General features: G+C 54.7%; 1 protein-coding gene across 1 annotated transcript in view; it reads left to right on the top strand.

Moving 5' to 3' along the window:
• KCNQ1 (potassium voltage-gated channel subfamily Q member 1) overlaps positions 1-21,482 on the top strand; it is a 362,001-nt gene that overhangs the window by 283,871 nt on the left and 56,648 nt on the right. Inside the window, exons 12-15 of the mRNA XM_065938008.1 lie at positions 1,664-1,739; positions 6,959-7,053; positions 8,080-8,126; positions 8,953-9,014. Of these exons, the coding sequence (XP_065794080.1) occupies positions 1,664-1,739; positions 6,959-7,053; positions 8,080-8,126; positions 8,953-9,014 (280 nt within the window). The remainder of the gene's footprint in view (positions 1-1,663; positions 1,740-6,958; positions 7,054-8,079; positions 8,127-8,952; positions 9,015-21,482) is intronic.

Here is a 21,482-nt window from a genome sequence, read left to right as displayed (position 1 = left end):
GCCCCCCACCCCACCATTCACCAGGATCTTGGCCTGTCAAGTCCTGGACGTCTTCGGAGCCCTGGCCTTCTGTTTGTCTCGCCAGCCCAGGGAGTCCCAGCCTCACACTCAGCCCACGTGCCCCACACAGGAAATGCACATAGCACATGTGGGCTCACCCGGCTTGTTTCACCCGGGGATCTCAGCCCGTGGGGCCTTCCTTGGTCATAAAGCTGTCACACAGCTGTGGTGGTGTCTTCAGCAGAAAGTGCGATCAGACGCAAGCTTCAGAGCCAGAAGCAAAGTCTCCACTGGTTCCATGTGTATTATTTCCTTCCAGACTTTTTCTGTGCACATATATCAGCCATTGTGTTCCCCTTCTCATGATGTTTCTAGAAGGAACTTTGGGATTTCCCAGGTGGTGCTAGTGGTAAAGAACCTGCCTGCCAATGCAAGAGACACAAGAGATGCAGGTTCGATCCCTCGGTTAGGAAGATCCCCTGGAGGAAGGCATGGCAACCCACTCCAGTATTCTTATCCAGAGAATCCCATGGACAGAGGAATCTGGCGGGCTATAGCCCACAGGGTCACAAAGAGTTGGATATGACTGATGCAACTTAGCATGCACACACACACACTAGAAGGAACTTTAGAGGGGAGAAAACACAGCACCCTTAGCAGAGTGGTTTTTGTTGTTGTTCAGTAGCTCATTTGTGTCCAACTCTTTGCAGCCCCATAGATGGCAGCACACCAGGCTTCCCTGTCCTTCACCATCTTCCAGAGTTTGCTCAAACCCATGTCCATTGAGTCAATGATGCCATCAAACCATCTCATCCTCTGTCATCCCCTTCTCCTCTGCCCTCAGTCTTTCCCAGCATCTTGGTCTTTTCAGATGAGTCAGTTCCTTGCATCAGGTGGCCAAAGTATTGGAGCTACAGCTTCAGCATCAGTCCTTCCAATGAATATTCAGGGTTGATTTCCTTTAGGATGGACTGGTTTGATCTCCTTGCAGTCCAAGAGACTCTCAAGAGTCTTTTCCAGCACCACAGTTCAAAAGCATCAATTCTTCGGAACTCAGTCTTCTTTATGGTCTAAATCTCACATCCATACACGACTACTAGAAGAACCGTAGCTTTGACTTTATGGACCTTTGTTGGCAAAGTAATGTCTCTGCTTCATTTTGGCTAAGGTGGCTTGGGTGGCATAGGTAGTAACTATCCCTGGCTGATTTGTCCCGTCCTACATTTTCCAAGTGGGTACTGATGGGTGGGCCATGGAACATTCCAACTGCAAGGGGCCTTAGGGGTCATCTGCACTTGTACCCCCTCCCCACTGTACTGGTGAGGAACCCGAAGGCCTCAAGGTAGAAAGAAGCCTGTGTGGCTGTACCGGGGGTAAGGGGCATAGCCACTGCCAACACAGGACCCTGACTCCAACTCCACTTCTGAGCGACGAGCAGGGCCAGGGTCCCTCTGGGGCCCCCGTTAATTAAAAGCCTCGAAGCCTCAGCCTTTCTGCCTGCCAGCAGGATGGGGGCTTGCAGATCCCCATCCCGGGAGGCTGAACGTTCTCCCTGCTCCTGGAGGGGCCCAGCCGTGTGCAGTGGGGACATGTGGGCAGCCTGCAGGCCTCTGACAGTGGCAGGCGGGGTGACCGCCCTTCTCCTCTCCCTTCTCCACCGCAGGCTGCGGGAGCACCACCGGGCCACCATCAAGGTCATCCGGCGCATGCAGTACTTTGTGGCCAAGAAGAAATTCCAGGTGAGTCCTGCACTCGGCCCTCCCGCCCTGGTCCACTCTGAAAGTCGCTCGCCCACCCACAGCGCAGACCACACCTTGCCATGTCTGAGACCTGACCCTTCACCCATCAAACACCCTGCCATGACTTCAAGATCCGTCTCCAAGACAGCTGGTCCTGGAGAGATGTTTCCCCGATTGGGCTGGACCCTGGGGCCAACCCAGAAACACACGGGGCCCTGGAGCTCACTCACCCCCTACCCCCACCCCCCAGACAGGAGTGGGAGTGACCCAGGGAGGGGGCAGAGCCAGCCCTGTGTCACCCGGACAGGAAGTACCTGCCCCAGGCCTGCTCAGGGCTTTCATCCCCATCACCCACCCTGTGTGAGTCGGAACAGACGGGCGTGACCTCCCTGGCGGCCCAGTGGCTAAGACTCTGTGCTCCCAATTCAGGGGGCCTGGGTTCGATCCCTGGTCAGGGAACTAGATCTCACAGGGCACCATGAAGACCGAAGATCTGCTTGCTGCAACTCAGACCCTGCTTGCTTCAACTAAAGACCCCGCTTGCTGCAACTAAGACCCTGCTTGCTGCAACTAAGACCCTGCTTGCTACAACTAAGACCCCACGTGCAGCAAATACTGGCACAGCTAAATAAATAAATATTTTAAAAAACAGAACAGAGAGGAGGCCTGGCCCTGCTCTGTGCCCTGGGGTGGCCCCCTTTACAGGGAGAGGTAGGGTCTCCCTGGCTAGGTGGGGCTGGAGACTGTGGGCTTCCCCATCAGCCCTCCTTCCAGGGGTGAGCCTCCTACAGTGGCCCCTGGACAATGCCAGGTGATGACAGGCTTGGCACCTCTTTCCTCCATGGAGACTGTCATCTGTCGGAGGAGGGGGCCCAGCTCAGCCTTCCCTCGGAGAACATGGAGCCTTGGGAAGCAGGGTCCCCTGGGGGAGGGCCTTCTCTTTCCGGAAGCCTTGGTCACCACTTCCTTTTAGAAATGAGTTCCTGGCGGAGCCAGGTCTGGGGGCCACTTGGAGTCAGCAGCAACGTCCAGACCCCCCAGGCCTGCGTGCGGCACCAGGTGGGGAGGTTGGGGTGACGTGTTCAGGCCCCCAAGCAGTCACAGAGGGCTGGGACGAGAACAGACGCATGTACCCTCCGGTCTGCGCTTCCCATCCCAGCCTACAGGCTTGACTCCAGCCCCGGCCAGTCTCCCCAGCAGAGCCCCCACCCAGCCAGGACGGGGAGCCAGACTCATTGGGGAGCTCTGGACAGACCCCACTCCAGCAGCCCCGGGGAAGACCTCTTTCCCATCTGGAGTGGGAACAAGAGCCCAAGGGGCTGCCCAGGACCATGCCCACCTGTGCCCTCAGCCTTGCCAGGATGCTGGTCCCAGCGCACACAACCCCCTCAGGAGCAGGGTGGGGAAGGGGGTGGGAGGGAGGGGGAGGGGTGGCACACAGTCCCCAGGGGCCTTGTGCTGCCCGCCTGCCCATCTGTCTGCCCGCAGCCTGGCAGGAGGCCTTCCCCGCCCCCCCCACCCCAAACGGGGCCAAGCAGTGTCAAGGGCTCCCGCCAGGGCTTGGGACCCCTCACTGTGGGATCAAAGAGTCCGTGAAGGCCATTCCCAGCCGGCACCGGGAGGTCTGCCCCTCACTGTTCTGGGAGAGATCCGATGTCCCCGGATGGTCTGTGGGCCTTTGGGTCTGTGGCTCTCCTTCCCCGAGGCCTGGCTGCCCTGGTGGAGCCAGCAAAGGGGCACCTGGGAAAACAGGGAACTCGAGGGTGCTGGGCAAGGATGGGCTGGCCTCCCGGCTGGGGCAGGAATGGCAGGAACCTCCGCTGGGATCAGGTCTGGGCAGGACTGTGCCCAAGAGCAGAGGAGACCCAGGAGGGGCCCTCACTGGAGAGTGGCTGGTGGTGACGGCTGAAACCTCTGACGCCAACCTGGGGGGGGCGGTACAGAGGGGTCACTGGGTCTCTTCCAGGATGGGGACAGTCCCCAGCCTGAGCAGCTGGGCCACTGTGGTCCCGGAGCAGGTCACTGCTGGGCAGAGGCCAGAACCTGCTGCCTGGGGCACTGCTAGACCATGCAGAACCATGCCAGAGTGGACCCCAGGCTTCCTGGGGGCTTCTTCCAGGTCTGGGGTGCCCACAGGGCAGGCCCAGCTCAAAGGTGATGTGAGCAGCTTCCAGATCAGAACCACAGATGCCCTGGGCAGACGGGCATCCACAGTGGTCAGAGAAGGTGTGGGCGCCGGGGAGCACCTGTCACAGAAACGCAGGCGAGAAAACCAATAGCTGGCCTCAGTGGGCACCCAGCCCTCCCTTCCAGGCTGGCGATCTCCCTTCTGCCTCAGGACACAGGCCAGCGTCCTGCAAGCAGCCTGGGAAGCTTCTGGAAGGAGGCCGGGCAGCCCCACCCAGCCTGCTCCCTGCCCTCCCCAGTGCACAGGGCCCCTGAGGGCCTTGAATAGAGCAGGTGGGGCCTGTGCGTGGAGGAGCTCCTCCTGCTCTGCCCTTGGGACAGAGGCTCTCAGGCAAGGCCCAGGTCTGGGGCGGCTGGAGGGGTGTGGGCAGCAAGGGGCCTCCAGGGAGGAGGGACCCAACAAGATGGAAGTGGTGGATGAGCCGCTGGCGGTAAGGAGCTCCGAGGAGTTCCCGGGGTGGCCCCTGCCCCAGGCCCAGCTGCCAGGGCCCCTCCCCCGCAGCAGACTGTCTGTCTGCCCACACGCCCACCCCCATCTGGCCCCAGGGGCAGCAGACGTGGCCGGTGGCCCCCCTGTGGGCCTCGCTGGCCGATAAGTACCCGGCTGGCCGCCCCTGTGTCTGGCCGGAGGAGCCAGAGCCTCTTAGCCCTTCAAGTTTGCCTTGAACTCCCGTGTCCACTGTCGGTCAGTCTGGACAGCCCGGCATTATCTCGGCTCATCTCAGGCTCCTGCTGCTGCCGCCAGAGGAAATTAGCTTCAGAGAGAAAGCGGAGATGAACTCTGCAGTCAGACCCCAGGCAACCACTTGACAAAGGCCTTCAGGAGGGCCGACCAGACCCTGGTGGGGGCGGGGGGCAGGGCGGGGAAGGGGGGGCTTACCCACTCCAAGAGAAGTCTCAGGGGGCCTAAGACGCCGCCAGGCCATGGGTCCTGGGTGTCAGTCGGCTGTCGGTCGCCCTGCTGAGGCCCACACCCTGCACAAGGCGAGGTGGGGGGCCGCGCTCACAGCCCCCTCTCCACCTGCTCCTGCAGGCGCACACACACCCGTTCCCTGCACTCTCGTGCCTTCCCACGGGGACACAGAACCCCTCAACACACTCAGGGCCACAGTGGTCCGTGACCCCCCCAGGGTGTGTGGGAGACCAGGCTCCATTCCAGGCCAGGCCTGCCCGACTTTGACCTCCGTACCCCGCCTTCCCTCTTCCGAGCCTGCCCAGGCATCACTGCTCAGGACCACCTCCCCGTGGGCACTAGACACTGCAGACCCTGGGCCCAGCCACAGCCACCATCACAGCCATTCTGGCGCGAGCTGCTCAGGAGCCCTCAGCCCTCTCTCTCCTCACATCTTACTTTACCCTCACTCCCCTGGTCAGCCAGAGGGCTCAGCAGCCCCATCTTACAGAAGCAAACACTGCATCCTGGGCCCATCACCCAGCGCCAGTCTTACACTTGTCCTGGAGCTGGGTGTGTGGCATCAGGGAGCCTGCCAGAGTTTATCTCAGCCCCGACCCCACGATCCTACGACGGGCCTTGCGTCTTGGCCATAAGGGGATGCAGGGTGGTCCCAGGGTCCGAGGTGGGGCTGGGTGTCAGCTGTGAGGACCCCATCTGGCGAATCTCCTGGGGACAGGAACCGCCCTGGCCTTCTTGTGCCCGGTCCCTGATGTAGGGGACGGTTCAGTCCTGCCTCAGGATTCTGGGGTCCCAAACCATGTAGGGAGTTGAACTTTAGCTGCTAATGTTGATGGCAGGGTCCCTGGGCATGTCCAGAGGTGCCCAGAGATGGAGGCAGGACTCTGCCCTCAAGAGAGCCCCATCTTTCTGGGAAGGCAGAGGTGGCCTTGCCCTTAGCCTAGGGTAGCCCACCTCTGGGGTGGTACCGCAAGGAGATGTAGGCCCCAGGCAAGCAGGGAGGACAGGGCCCCCGGGGCTCCCAGGTTTGAGACCTGGCCCTGGCCCTCGACAGGCATCTGAGCCTTATTCCTTCTCATCCTCTGACCCTCCGCCCCAGCTTGCCCTGCAAGCTGTCAGGAGGTTCTTGCAGGCCCGCTACCCTCCGCCCCACCAGCAAGAAGCAGTAACCTCCCAGCTCATCACTAGTGTGAGCCCTTCAGGGTTAATGAGACCAGCGGGCCCCCCCAACCCTGTCTGCCTGAGGTCCCCCCGAGAGAGTCTTTTCCCAACGAGCCCTGCTTGCTTGTGTGGGCAGAGGGCCTCCTGAGCCAGCAGACCTCCACTCAGCCTGCTACCTGGGTGGGACCCGCAGTCCGTGGGCTCCTGGGATCGAGGCCATAAATGTGGCTGGAGGTTTTGCTGACATCCTGAGAAGCCTCCTTCTCTCTGTTGTGGTTTCACCTGAGCCCCGGATGCATTTATGGGCTCAGGGCTGGCGCCGAGCCTGGAGCTCCAGGGTCCCCTGCCCTGCCCCCCTGGCCCAGGCCCACGGTGGGACCATCCTCTCCTCCCAGGAAGCCTGGAAGCCCCAGCAGGAGGCCTGCCACCCACAACAGGCACTGCAGGCCGAGGCTGTCCCTGGGGCCCCCTCTGCTCACCTCAGGGCACTGACTGCGGGGTAGGGGGTGAGGTGGATCACCCCACCCCAAGAACAGTGTGGGCGCCTGCCAGCGAGGGTGTGGTCAGCTCGGGGCCAAGGCCAGTGGGGGCTGTGCGAAACTGCCCTCTTTGCCACTGGCCGGAGCCATGCTCTTCCCCCTGCCCTGGGCCCTCAGCTGGGCCAGCTCCTCCAAGGCAGTTTGGAAACAGGGCTGGGGGCCTGGGAAGGCAGAGTAGGCAGGTCCCTGGGTCCAGAGAGGCCGAGTCACTGGCCCGGGGTCACCCACCTCCCGGGTGGGGTGAGGAATGGGGGATGGGGGCTGCGCCCGGCCACGGCGAGTGCGCTGATCCCGGCCCGCCCCTTGGTGCCACACGGGCAGCTCCTTAAATCCCGGACGCTCACGGAGCTAGGCACCGTCCCGCGTCCCGCGCTGGCCCGCACGCGCAGGCGCGGCCTGATTCTGTCTCTCCGCTGCAGCAAGCGCGGAAGCCCTACGATGTGCGGGACGTCATCGAGCAGTACTCCCAGGGGCATCTCAACCTCATGGTGCGCATCAAGGAGCTGCAGCGGAGGTGGGCGCGCCGGGCCGCGGGCGGGGCGGGGCGTGGGCAGCGCGGGGCGGGGCGTGGGCAGTGTGGGGCGGGGCGTGGCTGGCAGGGGGCGGGGCGTGGGCAGTGGGGGCGGGGCGGGGCTGGCAGGGGGCGGGGCGTGGGCAGTGTGGGGCGGGGCGTGGATGGCAGGGGCGGGACGTGGGTTGCAGGGGAGGGGCTCGAGCAGTGCAGGGCAGAGCACGGGAGCTCGCTCCAACTCCACCAAAGTCTGGGGGTGCCAACACTTCACATCCCAGCCCACCCGCTGTTGAGCAGGCCCAGGTCAAGCCTCGGGAGATACACGGCTGGGGGAGACCCTACCGGTTGAGCGCTGAGCACCCCAACTCTCGGAAGCCCACGTGCTCTGGCTTCGGGCCCAGGGTCCAGAGAGCTCGTCCTCCTGGAGGCGCCTGCTCCTTAGGGGCTTGCGTGGGCTCAGATCAGCTGCACGTCAGCGGTGGGCTGGCCTGGGGACCGAGCTCTGTGAGGCACAGGGTGTAGCTGGGAGATCACCCATGTTGACCCCCCTGGCCAAGCAGGAGCTCAGGCTGCCTGCCCCCTGTTCACCCCGCCCCTGTCACTGACCTACAACAGGGATGTGAAGCCCATCCAGCCCAGCGACCTGGCCTTGCCCTGGAAGGGACCTCTTGCAGTCCTGCCTCTCTGGACACTTCCAGGCACCTGGCCTGGGGCGTTTATGAAGCGGCCACAGGACACTGGGAGATTCTGGGATCCTGCTGTACCCAGGGAGGATGACGAAGGGACAGTCCAGCAACTGCCCTTCACCTCTGAAGCCCCCACCCAGGCCCCCCATGGGAGTGTGGGCCTCTGGAATCTGAGAGGCACCTGGCTGGTTTTGGGGTGGTGGCAGGGGGTGGCCCCCAGAAGGGGAGGGCAGCTTGTCTCACTGGGGACATTGGCCCATCCGCCCACTGATCGGCCAGTCGTCGGTGTGGTGCCCAGGGCCACGCGTGAGCTGGTCTCCATCTTCTTCTCCCCGCCCCCCAGGCTGGACCAATCCATCGGGAAGCCCTCCCTCTTCATCTCCGTCTCAGGTGGGTTTCTGCATTGACGCACCCTCAGCATAGCAGCCCGCGCCAGACCCGCCTCCCATCGCCCCACCCACGCCTGCCTCTCCCCACCATCAGAAAGTGCATGTCTCGCCCGGAACTCCAGGGAGATGGGGGCAGGTCGACCCACCCTAAGCATGGTGTCTTTGAACACAATTTACACGGGATTTGCGGTTAGGACAGGAACCTACAAGGGTCCTTTCTAGGCCATTGATGATCTGGGCATAGAAACATGCCCGGGTCTTTGGGAAGGTGTGGGCCTGGAAGTGGGGCTGGGGGCTGAGAAGCCAGCCAGAACCTCGCGGCAGAGGTGGGTGCGGCTCTCCAGCTCTGAGGCACTGGGGAGCAGGCTGTGGGTCACACGGGGAGAACAGGGCCGGTCCAGTTCCTTGGGGTTGCCCTAACCCAGGTTCAGGCAGGAGACACAGCTCAGGCAGAGGCAGGACAGCTGGGATTTCAGGGGCAACAGGCATCGCCGGCCAGAGCGAGTGTCTCCCGGGGGCGGAGGGCACAGTGGGCACCATCTCAGGCAGGCTGTCCCTGTCTTCCGCGCTCTCGGGAATCAAGGAAACGGGAAGGGTGGGACACTGACAAGCCGGCCAGCGCCCGCCCACCCCCTCCCCCTCCACCATCGCCTCCTGAAGTTCCCACCACGGAAGAGCTCTTAGGAGATGTCCTCGGAGGTTCAGACCTTTGACTCCAGCTCCCTCACCCCCCGTCACCCTTCTCCCCCAGCCCAGCTGGGGTCACCTGCCCACCCCACCCCATCGGCTAGCACCGACATCCCTGACTTAGGTGCTTTACCCCACAGAGAAGACGAAGGACCGCGGCAGCAACTCGATCGGCGCCCGCCTGAACCGCGTGGAGGAGAAGGTAGGCGCCTGAGCCTGTGTTGGTTCCCGCGGCCGCAGGCGGCGTCCTGGGGCCTGGACAGGGCTGTCCCCAGCGGCGCTCCACGCTGCCGCTCTCTGCCTGGACGGCGCCCTCGGTGTCTGGGGTCTCCCTCCGTCCCTCTCCCCTCTTTCCTTCCTCCTTCTCGCCTTCCGTCCGTGCTCGTGTGGCCTTCCTGAGGCCGGCGCCATCTACTTCCCCGTGTGCAGTGGGTATCTCCCCGCGGGAGGGAAGAGGACGCTGGAGTCCAGGCTGGTCTGAGACCTCACTCAGGGGGCATCCTTAGGGGCAAGTGGCGCCGAGTGCCCACAGGCCCCTCCCTGGCATAGCTGAGGTGGGCATCGCTCCCCTGGCCCCAGCCCGAGGGCACTCAGGGACTTGGAGATGCCGACAGGGGCACAGAGGTGCGTCATGCGGGGAGCAGGGGCTGCGGGCCCCAGGACCCTCCACTGCGGGCATCTGAGTGAGGGCAGCGGGAGGTGGGCAGTGTCTGCCCAGGCCCTGCTGGGTGTCCAGGCAGGATGTGGACGCCCACGCTCTCTCCGCTCCAGGGCATGGCCGCCTCAGTGGATGGGGCGCCCCAGTGCCTGCATCCTGGAGCCTCCATGGACCTGTGGGACGGGATGGGTGGCCATTCTGCCCCGTGAAGTCTCTGTGGTTAGGTGCAGGCTCTTATTGTGCCAAACTGCTCGTTCATCTACGTGGACTTTATCTGAGAGCCGTCGGGGGGCTAAACATAGAGGAGTTACGCTTGGGCAGGGAGAGCATCCACTGCTCCGTTTCCTGGGCAATGCCTGGCTCTGGCCCATGTCCATCTCTGCTGCAGCTGGGCGGGCGGGCAGGGGCATGGCTCCCAGTTGCTGCCCCACCCTGCCCCCAGCCCGGGCCTGCAGGACTACCCTCTGCCCGCCTGCAGTCTTCCCCAGCTGGGGCGGGTGTGGGGTCACGATCCAGTACGTGGGGTCCGAGAGGGAGGGTCGCTTGTCCAGGTGAAACGGGGGCCCTCACGCGCCGGCCTGCCCCTCTGGGGTTGTGTGACCCCAACATCCTGACCCCACTGGAGGGCTGGCCCACCTCGGTCAGCACAGGGCCGAGCAGGGCCCTTGTCCTGTGCTACAGCGGACCGTGCGGTGGTGGATGCCCTGTCCGGCAGGATGGGAGCTGAAACCCAGCATGGTCAGCTCCCCGGGCCGGCGGCATCAGAGCCTCGGGGGCCCCGGACTCTGCCTCCTTGCTGGCCGGCCCTTGGCTCTCACTCTGCCTCCTGTGTGTGACCAGGGCTGGCGGCTTCCATGAGAAGCAGCAGGTGACCCTGCAGCAGACCAGGCCCTCTGGGTGCGGCTTCCAGCCATCACAGGAAGCAGAGGGGGCCTTCCCTGGTGGGCCAGGGGCTGACTCCACGCTCCCAGCGCAGGGAGCCCAGGTTCGATCCCTGGTCGGGACCCAGGTCCCACAGGCCACGACAAGAGAGTTCACAGGCCCATCCCACATGGAGCAATTGAAAACAAGACCCCTCGTGCCACAACTAAGACCCGCTGCAGCCAAATAGATATTTCAACAGAAAAATAAAGGAAGCCGAGGTAGAGGCCAGGGAGCGGACCTGGCCCCCGACCCCCCCGCCTGGCCCTGGGACAGCTTTTGCGGAGTGACCCCCACGGCCGGCGGGGGCTGTGGTGGCCCCCGGGCCCGTGAGCCGGCGCCCTCCCAGCTGCCCTCAGGGCACCCACTGTCCCAGCGTCCAGACACTCACACCACCCTGTGTCCCTGCCCTGGCTGGCTCTGTCCCCTGTCCCACTGCCCTGGGGCTTTCCTCTGACTCTGCCCTATTCGGGACAAGCCACTCCTTCAAGCCTAGAGTGGAGCCTGGTGTCCTCTGGGGGTGGTGGCGGGCCGCCCAGGGTCCCCTGCAGCCCGCCGGCACCTGTGGGGTCTAAGGATCAGGACACGGCCCTTAGTCAGCCAGGGGCAGGATGGCGGGCGAGGTGGGGCCTGTGCTGGCCGTGGGGTACCCCATCGCAGACCCACATTTCTTCAGATCGGAGCAACAAAGCGGGGGAGGGTCCTGGAGGACACAGTTTGGGGGCAAGGCCCCTGGCGGCCTCCGCGCCCATCAGGCTCTGCGCCCAGGAGAGGGACCGCCTATTCCCGGGCAGCGAGGATTCTGCCTCGTCCCCCACCGCCCCGCGGAGCTGGTTAGGCCGAGACACTCGGAGTCCCGAGCCTGCTCCACGCTCCCCGCCCCCGTGGACGTGCGCGGACCCAGGCGAGGCCTCCGTGGGCCCCTCCCCCACCGGCCGACGCCCCTTGCGGATGGACCCTGGGAAGAGGCCGTGCTGGGCCCCAGTTATCGGCTTATCGCAGCGGCCATCAGGACCATAAACAACCCCCTGGCAATCCTGCTGACGCGGGAAGTTGGGGGCAGGAAACGCAGCAGCCGTCCGGCCCTCAGACGCCCCGCAGGCCCGTGGTGGTGGCAGTGCCAGCCAGCCCGCCAGCCAAGCCCCCCCAGGCCTTCCCCGCACGCCGGGCGGCCTCAGGCCGGAAGGGAGCCTGGCCCCCAACTGCTTCCTCATCTGGGCTCCGGCCCTCGGCGGGGAGGGCAGCAGCCTCCCCCCAGCCGGCTGGCGGCCGCAGGAAGAGGGGCTGGGAGAGGAGGGGGAGGGGGCTCGGGAGGCACGCGGCCCCCCCACCCCCCAACCCCTGTCTTGTGGGGGGGAGCCCGGCACGCCTGTCCCCGGCCTGGGCTGGCTCCAGGGGCGTGCAGGGCCGGAACAGCGTCCTGCCCGGGGCCCACACCCCACACCCCCCACCCCGGCCTCACCCAGGGGCCTGAGGGACCCGCAGGTCCCCAGAGGAGACACGCGGGAACTGCTCTTGCTCATGGGGTTCTGTACTTGGAGGAGGGAGGAGGGGAAGGACAGCCTTTGCCCAAATAAATTCTCTTTTACAAGTGGGGAAACCGAGGCCCAGGGAGTTTGCGCAGCTGTCTAATTAGCTAGTTAGAGCTAGCCCCAGCGGAAACCACGGACAGAGGGGCAGATAAGGTGGAGAGAGACAGCAGAAAAGAATTTCATAAACACAAGGGGTCTGGTGAGAAGAGGCCGCGTCAGAACAAGGAGGGCCAGGCTGGGGACTGGGGTGGGGGCAGGCAGCGGGGTCCGCTGACGGCCGTGGTCAGACTCTGCCCCGGTGGGGGAGTGGAGGGGGTGGGGATGCCTTGCCAGCCCTGGGACGGGTCCTGAGAACACGACCCCCAGCCCCCGGGCCCCTCCCTATCAGGGCTGCCGCGGGGCAAGGACCCTGGGCTCTCTGGGGACCCGATGAAGCAGTCGGCTCCCACCTTCCTCCCCCCAGTGTGTATTCTTAGCTCTGGCCCCTGGACCTGCTGCAGTGTTTACATTGAGCCCTGTTTATTTTGCAAGCTCAGCTCACACTGCTTTTGCTGATATGAGGAACACAGTGGGCTGGGAGAATTTCTTTCTTCTCTGTTTTTGCCGGAAATGTTCATGGCTCAGAGCCGGACACCGGGAGTCCTGGGTTTCCAGGCCCCAGTTCAGAGAGCAAGGACCCTCCCCCACCTGGCATTCCTTCACTGCCCCCTGTCCTAGAACCCTAGCCGGGCGCACCTCTCCCCTGGACTGAAATGCCCCCAGCCCGGGCACCCCGCCACCTCACCTCCCCAGCCCCTGCCCTGGACCAGGAGGGCCCAGTCTGCCCCCAACCTCTCTCCTCCTACTCAGTCCTCCTCCCGGACCTCTCCATCCCCGGGCCTAAAAGCAGGACCCAGAGGCTCGACCATCCCGGCAGCTCCCCCTGCCTCCCTCCCTAGAGCCCCTCAAAGCAGCTCACCCTCGCACGCCAGCTGCACACCCTGCCCACGGAGTTTGGGCCTCTATTATCTTGGGCTTAGACTATTTTTCCAGACATCTATGTGGTCTCTGGCCCCTCCCCACTGCACCCCCGTCCTTCCCATTATATACTCTTTCTTAGACAATGCGGAAGCTCTCTTGCTCACCTTTTCTTCAGAATCTTTGTGTCTACATTTGTGGGTGAGATAGGTCCTGTTCTCATCTGTTTGGGCATCCAGTTTAGGAGAGCCTCATGGGATGAGTTAAGAAGCAATCTCTCTTCTTTTGCATTCTAGAATACTCTGTATAGCATTAGGGTTTTCTTCCGCAGAATGTTTGGAGAAACTTGAAGGCGAAGCCACCCAGGCCTGCATGTTCTTCGTGGGCAGATTTTTAATTGAGTCAGTGACTCGCATGCTTATGGGACGGGAAGGGTTCTCTATCTCTTCCTGTGTCAGTTTTGATAAGTTGCTCACTCTTAACAGTGTGTACGTCCCACCCTCGTTTTCATGTTTATTGGCATTTATTATCATTTTAGCACCTGTACCATCAGCAGTTTGCTGTTGTTGTTTAGCCGCTTAGTCGTGCCCGACTCTTTGCGGCCCCATGAACTGTATAGCCTGCCAGGCTGCTCTGTCCGTGGGATTCTCCAGGCAAGAGTACTGGAGTGGGTTGCCATCCCCTGCCCCATCCAGGGGAGCTTCCTGACCCAGGGATCAAACTCTCTCGCCTCCTGCACTGGCAGGTGGACTCTTTACCATTGAGCTCCCAGGCCCCTATTTCATTTGCTTGTCCGTGCCTCCATGCATTTCCATGGGTCAAGCTTGCCGGCTCCTTGACAATTTTATTCATGTCTTCAACAAACTTTTGACTTTGTTGGTCCTCCCTTTTGTTGGTTTGTTTTGTTTCGTTCACTTTATTTCCTTCCTTGTATTTACCTGGGTTTAATGTATTATTCTTTCTTTGACTTCTTAGGTTGAGTTCATTTTAAGTCTCCCTAGATTTCTAATGTGTGCTCTTAGGCGACAGTTTGATTTTTCTCTACATGCCACTGAAACTTCATGCCCCAGGTTTTAATCTGCAGCATTTAATTTTAATGTTCATTCACATAGAGATTTCTCCAGTCTGCACTATGACCTCTTGTATATCCCAGGAGCCATTTTGCAATGTGATTTTCATCATTGCTATAAGTGTGATTGCTCCACTGTCATAGACAGCACTCTGCAGGGTATCAGTCTTTTGAAACGTTTTGAAATATGTTGCATAGGTACAAGATGTCATCAATTTTTGTAAATGCACCTTCTCTGTTTGAATACCATGTGTATTTTGAAGTTGTCAGTTGCAGTGTTATACTTGTGTCTGTTAGAACAAGCTTGGTAATTGGTGCCTCACTGGAATGTTTTTATCTACTTGATCTATCATTACTGAGAAATGTATTGAAGTGCCAACTGTTGTGGAGAATTTTCCTACTTTTCTTTATATTTCTGTCCATTTTTGCCTCGTATATGTTTTAGACCTTGCGATCAGGTACATATAATATTCAATTTTTTGTATATTCACTGCTGGATTCAATGTGTTCTAATTCCATAGCACCCTCTTTCTCCCAAGCAGGCTTTCCCCCCTCTTAAAGCCTATTATCACTGTTATACAAACCTAATTTTCTTTGTAATCTTTTTTTTAAGTTTTCTTGAGGTATAATTTATGTGCCATAAAATTCACCCACTGTAAATGCAGACAACACATTTTAGTAAATCTCTAATTTGATGCACAACCGACATCAAAATGAAGTTTGAGAACATTTTCAACACCCCCAATTCCCTCAATTCCATTTGCCAGCTCCCGCTGCCAGCCACAGTCAGTCACTGACCTGCTTTCTGTCTCTGTATCCTTAAATTTCTATAAGACTAGAAATTTGCCTTTGCTGGATGTTCCCTATAAATGGAATCAGACAGCTTGTGGTGGTGTGTGTTTAGCTTTCCTCACGTAACGTCACATTCTTGAGGGTCGTCTGTGATGCATCATGTGTTTCTTTTCCTCTTAACACTCAGCAGCATTCTGTTGTATGGATCAACCACATTCTGTTTATCCATTTGCAAGTTGATAGACGTTTGGACTGTTTCCAGTTTGGAGCTATTATGGTCAATGCCGCTGTGAACTTTTTATCTACAAGTCTGTGTATGGACATATGTTTTCATTTCCTTCGGTCAGGTTCCTAAGAGGGGAATTGATGGGTCATATGGTAAGTTTCTGTTTAACTTTCGAAAACACTTCTAAACTGTTTTCCAAAGAGTTCGTACCATTTTGATTTCCCCCCAGTAACACACAAAGGTTCCACTTTCTCTATATCCTTACAAATACATGGTATGGTTGGTCTTTTTTCTTTTCGCCATTCTAGCTGTGGGTCTGATTTGCATTTCCTTAATCGCTAATGATGTTGAGCAAGTTTTCATGTGCTTATTAGCCATTCATAGTCTTCTCAGGGGAAATGTTTATTCAACCCTCCTGACTATTTTCTAATTAAGTAGTTCTGTTCTTGAGTTGTAAGAGTTGTTTATGTGTTCTGGATACAAGTCCTTTATCAGATATATGACTTGCAAGTATTTTCTCCCACTCTGTGGCTGCCTTTTCATGTTCTTCATCATGTCTTTTAAAACACAAAAGTTTTACATTGTAAAGAAGTCCAACTTATCTTTTCTCGTATGACTCATGCTTTTGATGTTATATCTAAGACTTCGTTGCCTATTCCAGGGACATGAACATTTCCTTCTATTTTTTTTTCTTATAGAAGTATTTTTTTAGTTTTAACTCTTACATTTAGGTCTGTGATTTATTTTGAGTTAATTTTGGGATGTGGTGTGTGGAAATGTTTGGGGTTTTTTGTTGTTTTGGTGTGGTTTTTGTTCTTTTTGCTTATAGATATCTAGTTGCCTTGGTACCATTTGTTGAACAGGTTACATTTCCCTCATTGAATTTTCATGATGCCTTTGTCAAAAATCAATTGAACATAAGTATATGGGTTTATTTCTGGATTCTCAATTCTGGACTACTGGTCTCTAGCCCTGTCTTTAAACCCACATTACTCTATCTTGATTATTGTAGCTTTGTAGTAAGTTTTGAAATCAGGTAGTGTTAGTCCTCCAATTTTCTTCTTTCTCAAATCATTTTGCCCTTTCTAAGTTTTATGAATTTTTATATGAATTTTAGAATCAGCTTCCCAGTTTCTACCAAAAATATAAATAAATAAAAGAGAGAGAGAAAAAAAGAAGAAACTTGATAGGATTTTCCTAGAGATTGTATTGAATCTACAGATCCATTTTGGAAAACTTGACATCTTAACAGTATTGAGTCTTCTAGTTCATGAACATGGTATATCCTTCTGTTTATTTGATCTATTTTAACTTCTTCCCATTATATTTTATAATTTTCAGTGTATAAATCTTACATATCCTTTGTTAACTTTCTTTCTAAATATTTTATTATTTTTGATGGTACTGTTAATGGAATTGTTTTCTTAATTTCATTTTTGAGTTGTTACTAGTATATAGAAATTGGAGAAGGAAATGGCAACCCACGCCAGTATTCTTGCCTGGAGAATCCCAGGGACAGAGAGGCCTGGTGAGCTGTCATCTATGGGGTCACACAGAGTCGGACAAGACTGAAGTGACTTAGCAGCAGCAGCAGTATGTAGAAATGCAATTAAATTTTTATGTTAAGCTTATAAACTGTGACTTCATTGTTATTAATGCTAGTAAATTTTGTTGTTGTTGATTCCTTAGGATTTGCTATATATAGGATCATGTCATATATGGGGCTTCCTTGCTGGCTCAGATGGTAAAGAATCCGCCTACAATGTGGGAGACCTGGGTTTGATCCCTGGGTTGGGAAGATCTGCTGGAGAAGGGAACGGCTACCCTCTCCAGTATTCTGATCTGGAGAATTCCATGGACTGTGGAGCCTGCTAGGCTACAGTCCATGGGGTTGCAGAGTCAGACACAACTAACTTTCACTTTCACTTTTATCATGGACGAATAAGGACAATTTTATGTCTTCCTTCCAATCTGTATGCTTTTAATTTCCTTTTCTGCCTAATTATACTAGCTTGACTGTTTAGCAAAATGTTAACTAAAAGTGGCTAGAGAACGTCTTGTAGGGCAAACTATTCCATCATTTACCATTAAATATGATGTTTCATTAAATGCTGTTTGCTGAGCTGAGGATGTTTCCTTCTATTCCTAGTGTGTGTTCAGAGTTCTTCTAAAAAATGGCTGTAAGATTTTCTCAATTGCCCATTCTACAACTTTTGAGATAGTCATGTGTTTTTAGCCCTTATTTCTATTAATATGATGTGATATATAAACTGATTTGGGGGTTTTAAGCCAATCTTGTATTTCCCACTTAATCATGGTGTACAATCTCTTTTGTCTGTCATTGGATTTGGTTTGCGAAGATTTTGTTAGGAATGTTTGCATCTATATTCATAAAAGATACTGTTCTGTAGTTTTCTTGTGGTTTTTTTTTTCTTTCTGATTTTGGTGTTGGGTTTTTTAATTCTTTTTTTAATCGTATACACATTTTAGACGTCTTTTGTAAACCCTAGATTTTAAAAAATCATTTAATACATCTATACTTAATATAATTTCCAACATATTTTGATTGATTTATAGCCATGTATTTTGTGCTTTTTATTTGTACTAAATTTTTTAATGTTTACTTTGCTCTTCTTTCTTGCACATTTTCTTTTACTGGTTTTGAAGTTATATGACCATTCTTGTAGAGGGTAACCTAGGACTTTATAAACAGTTATATAATAAAACCATTTGCTATATTTACCCACATCTGGAATAAAATAAGTACCTTAGAACATTTTAGTTTCAATCGCTCCAACTAACTTAGGTTTTGTTGTATATGTAAGTTCAAACATAATCAGTAGTGTTTTATATAATCAATATGTGTTTAAATTTACCCATCTATTTGCATCTTTTGTCACGCATCATTTATTTTTCATCTCAGATTTTCTATCTGGGGTCACTTTTCTTGACTGAAGTATTCATTAGAATTTGACTCAGCAAAAATCAAAACCCTTCTGATTTTATTTGTTTTAAAATGATGGTTTTACTGTTGTTCTTAAAAAATACTTCCACTGGCTACAAAATTTTAGACCCTAGGTTACCAAAATGATGTTCTTTTAACACATTGAAAATATCCTCAAGCTGTTCTTGATTTCCATTGCTTGCATTGAGAACAGAGATGACAATGTGTCATTGCTCGTCGGAAGGCAATGCATCTTTTCTTTCTATCTGGTGTTAAGCTCTTGCCCTTGACTCTAGCGTTCTGCATTTTCACGGTGTTGTGTTATTAGAGAGTGTCTTTTGTTCATTCTGCTTGAAATTCGTTGAGTTTCCTTAATCTATGGTTGGTGAACTGCATCAGGTCTGGATTGTACTCCCCACTATCTCTTCATATTCTGCTTTAGTTCACTGTTTCTTCTGGAACTTTCACTAAATATTTGGTTGGCCATCTCAGTCTTCTCACGTCTTTTAGTGCTTCTCTCTCTCTCTTCTACAAAAAACCACTTTGTTCTCTGCACTGTATTCTGGATAATGTTTTCTGGTCCATCTTTCGATTCACTAAGTATTTCTTCAACTGTGTCTAGTCTACAGGTAAAACTATCCAAAGAATTTTAAGTTTCAATGATTGCTTTTCTATTTATGGAAATCCTATTTGGTTCTTATGCATACTTGATAGATCTTTTTATAGTACCCTTCTTTTCACTTGTACATTCAAACTTGAAAAAAATTTTCTTGAAGTGTACTGAATACTTTTATGTTTTATACTTTTATGTTTGAAAGCATGAAAATTTTAGTTGCTCAGTCATGTCTGACTCTTTGTGACTCCATGACTGCCAGGATCCTCTGTCCATGGGATTTTCCAGGCAAGAATACTGGAGTGGGTAAGCCATTCCCTTCTCCGGGGGATCTCCCCAACCCAGGGGTCAAACCCAGGTCTCCTGCATTGCAGGCAGATTCAGTTTCTGTTAATCCTGGTATCTAAGTTTTTGTGAGTCACCTTATCTGTTTATGTTTTTTTCTCCTGGCTCTCATTCATGGTGTTTTGTTCCCTTTGAGGATTTCCTTTTTTTAATCATAAGTTCATATATCTTACCATGTATCTTTGAGGATTTTTGAGGTCTAATGTGGAGTTGACCTTGGGGAGGATCCATGTTAATTTCTTCCATTGCTATACATGTGGGAGTACTACCAGCCTGAACTATAAACTCTAGGCTCAACATTTTTGAGACCACTCATGTGGTGTGCATTTTGGCTTCTTAGCATACCAGCTTGTGGATATGGCTTCTCAGATCAAATATTGTTCCACTCCTGTTAGCAGCAAAGCAATTTTCTATCTAGTCTTTTCAGAGACTGGGTTCTTTCTCACTGACCATTGAACCTTCACATTTAACACAGAGCACTTTGAAGGTTCCAGCTTTATGTAGGGCTCTGCCATAACACTTCCCACCTGGGGCAGGTCTGGGCTTGGATACCTAAGAATCCATCCCCTGTGAGACTGTGAAAACCAAAGCTCAAGTTTACTCAGTTCGTCAAATGCCTTCAGGACACCTCTTACCTCTGTGGGTTCCACGTTCACTGCGCGTTCAGCCTCTGATCTCTCTTACCTCCCGACTAGCTCATCAAGGCCAACGAATCCTGTGGGCAGACAAGGTCTTGTTCACTTACAGGGCACAGAGTCAGGGTTTGGAAGGTGCAGTTTTTCTGGGCAGCCTGGGTCTGATGGCTGCTGTCCCAACTCCATGTACTGATTCCTGACCTTCCGAGGCTTCATCTCCCCATGAAACTGGGAGACGTCGGGCAGTAGCAGTGTGTCCAGATTGTACTGGTCTGTGCGGTCTTAGTGATAGTAGATCTCATTCTAGGGCTCCATCAGTTATGTATTGGGCCAGCAGTCGTTTGGGACTGGACTGAGAGGAATGCTCTTCTCCAAGCCCCCTGGCCCTCAGAGAGAAAGGACTCCCCCTCTATCTTGCACTGAGGCCAAGGATCTAGAGATAGGAGCCTCTAGACCAGGGGGCAGCAAACTGGGGCCCAGGGACCAAATCCGGCCCCTGACCTAAAGAATATGTGACGAAGCCTGTGTGCGATCCCTAAAGCCTATGATATTTACTATCTGGCAGTTTACAAGAAAGTTTGCTGGTCCCCAATTCAGACCAACATTGCCCAGTAGAAATATAATGGGAGTCACAGATATAATTTCTAGCTTTCTAATAGCCACATTAGAAAAATAAAAAGAAACAAGTTAAATTCATTGCAATATATTTTATTTAACCCAGTAGATTAAAACATTATCACTTTGGGACTTCCCTGGGGGTCAGTGGTTAAGACTCTGTGCTTCCACTGCAGAGGGTTTGGTTCAATTCCCGGTCAGGGAACTAAGATCTCATATACTGCACAGCATGACCAAAAACTAAAAAATAAAATTTAAAATCATCATTTCAACATATAATATCAAGAGAATGGTTAGGGCGGACAACATCCTGTCTCCGAAAGCCGGTGTGTGTTTTAGACTTCAAGCGTGCCTCTCGTTGGATGCTGAGTTTACGTTAAGAACTGCTTGGTCCGCATTTAGGCATCAGAAGATTTACAGTCGTAAAGGGAGATTCTCATGCTTGAATTAGCATTCCTAAACAACTGTCCTTAAAGTTTTCTAATAACTGAGTTGGGGATCTGTATTTAGATCTGAATTCATTAAAATTCAATCAAATTGAGATCCAGTTCCTCGGTGTCAGCCGCATCTCCAGTGGTCTGTAGGCAAGTGTGGCTGGTGAGCAGGCTCTGGTACCATAACTTCAGACTGGAGTGCTGGCCGGCAGAGGCGGGAGTGGCCCCTGAGCATGTGGCCGGGCCCAGGGGCGTGCTGGGCGAACCCACGCGGAAGACAGGTGCTGACGTGGGCAGGTGGTGGGGGCGGGTGGGGAGCGTCTCCCAGGCCCAGCCACCCCCCTGAGCGTCCTCTCCCCCTCCTGGGCTCCCAGTCCTCAGACGCGAGCCTCCAGAGCCCGTGACCCACACCTCCCTGACGACCATCCGCCTGGCATCCCGGTTCTTACGACAGCATCTGTTTCCCACCAGCCTTGGCTCCAAGGGGCCCTAAGAGCTGCGTTCATCTTGTAAGGCTGCGTTCCCAGGCTGCCTCGGGCTCCGCAGGGCACCTCGTCTCCAGCTGGGGCCAGTTGCCTCTGAAGGCTGGGCAGTCTCAAAGGGCCGCCCCCCACCCCGTGTCCTGCGCCCCAACATCCCTCTGCTCCTGCAACACTCCTCTCTTTGCTGGTGAACTGCTCTTGAGTGGCAGGGCCATAAATAGGCGAAGGCGTGGGCTTTGCCTGATCAAAGGGCCCCCTTCAGAAGCCGTCATTAGCTGCTATTCTGGGAACTGGTTATTTTAAGGTTAGTGTATTTTTTCTTTCCTGAGGAGCCGTCTTAGTGGATGGCGAGGTCCTGAGGTGCTAGCTCTTCAGTCAAACCACACAAGCCCTGTTTTGTCTAGGGTTTCAAAGATAAACCTATAATGAAAGCGTCAGTTGACGCTA

The sequence above is a fragment of the Muntiacus reevesi genome, chromosome 5, assembly GCF_963930625.1.
Source record: "Muntiacus reevesi chromosome 5, mMunRee1.1, whole genome shotgun sequence".
NCBI lineage: Eukaryota > Metazoa > Chordata > Mammalia > Artiodactyla > Cervidae > Muntiacus > Muntiacus reevesi.
This window is presented reverse-complemented; position numbering and strand designations above follow the sequence as displayed.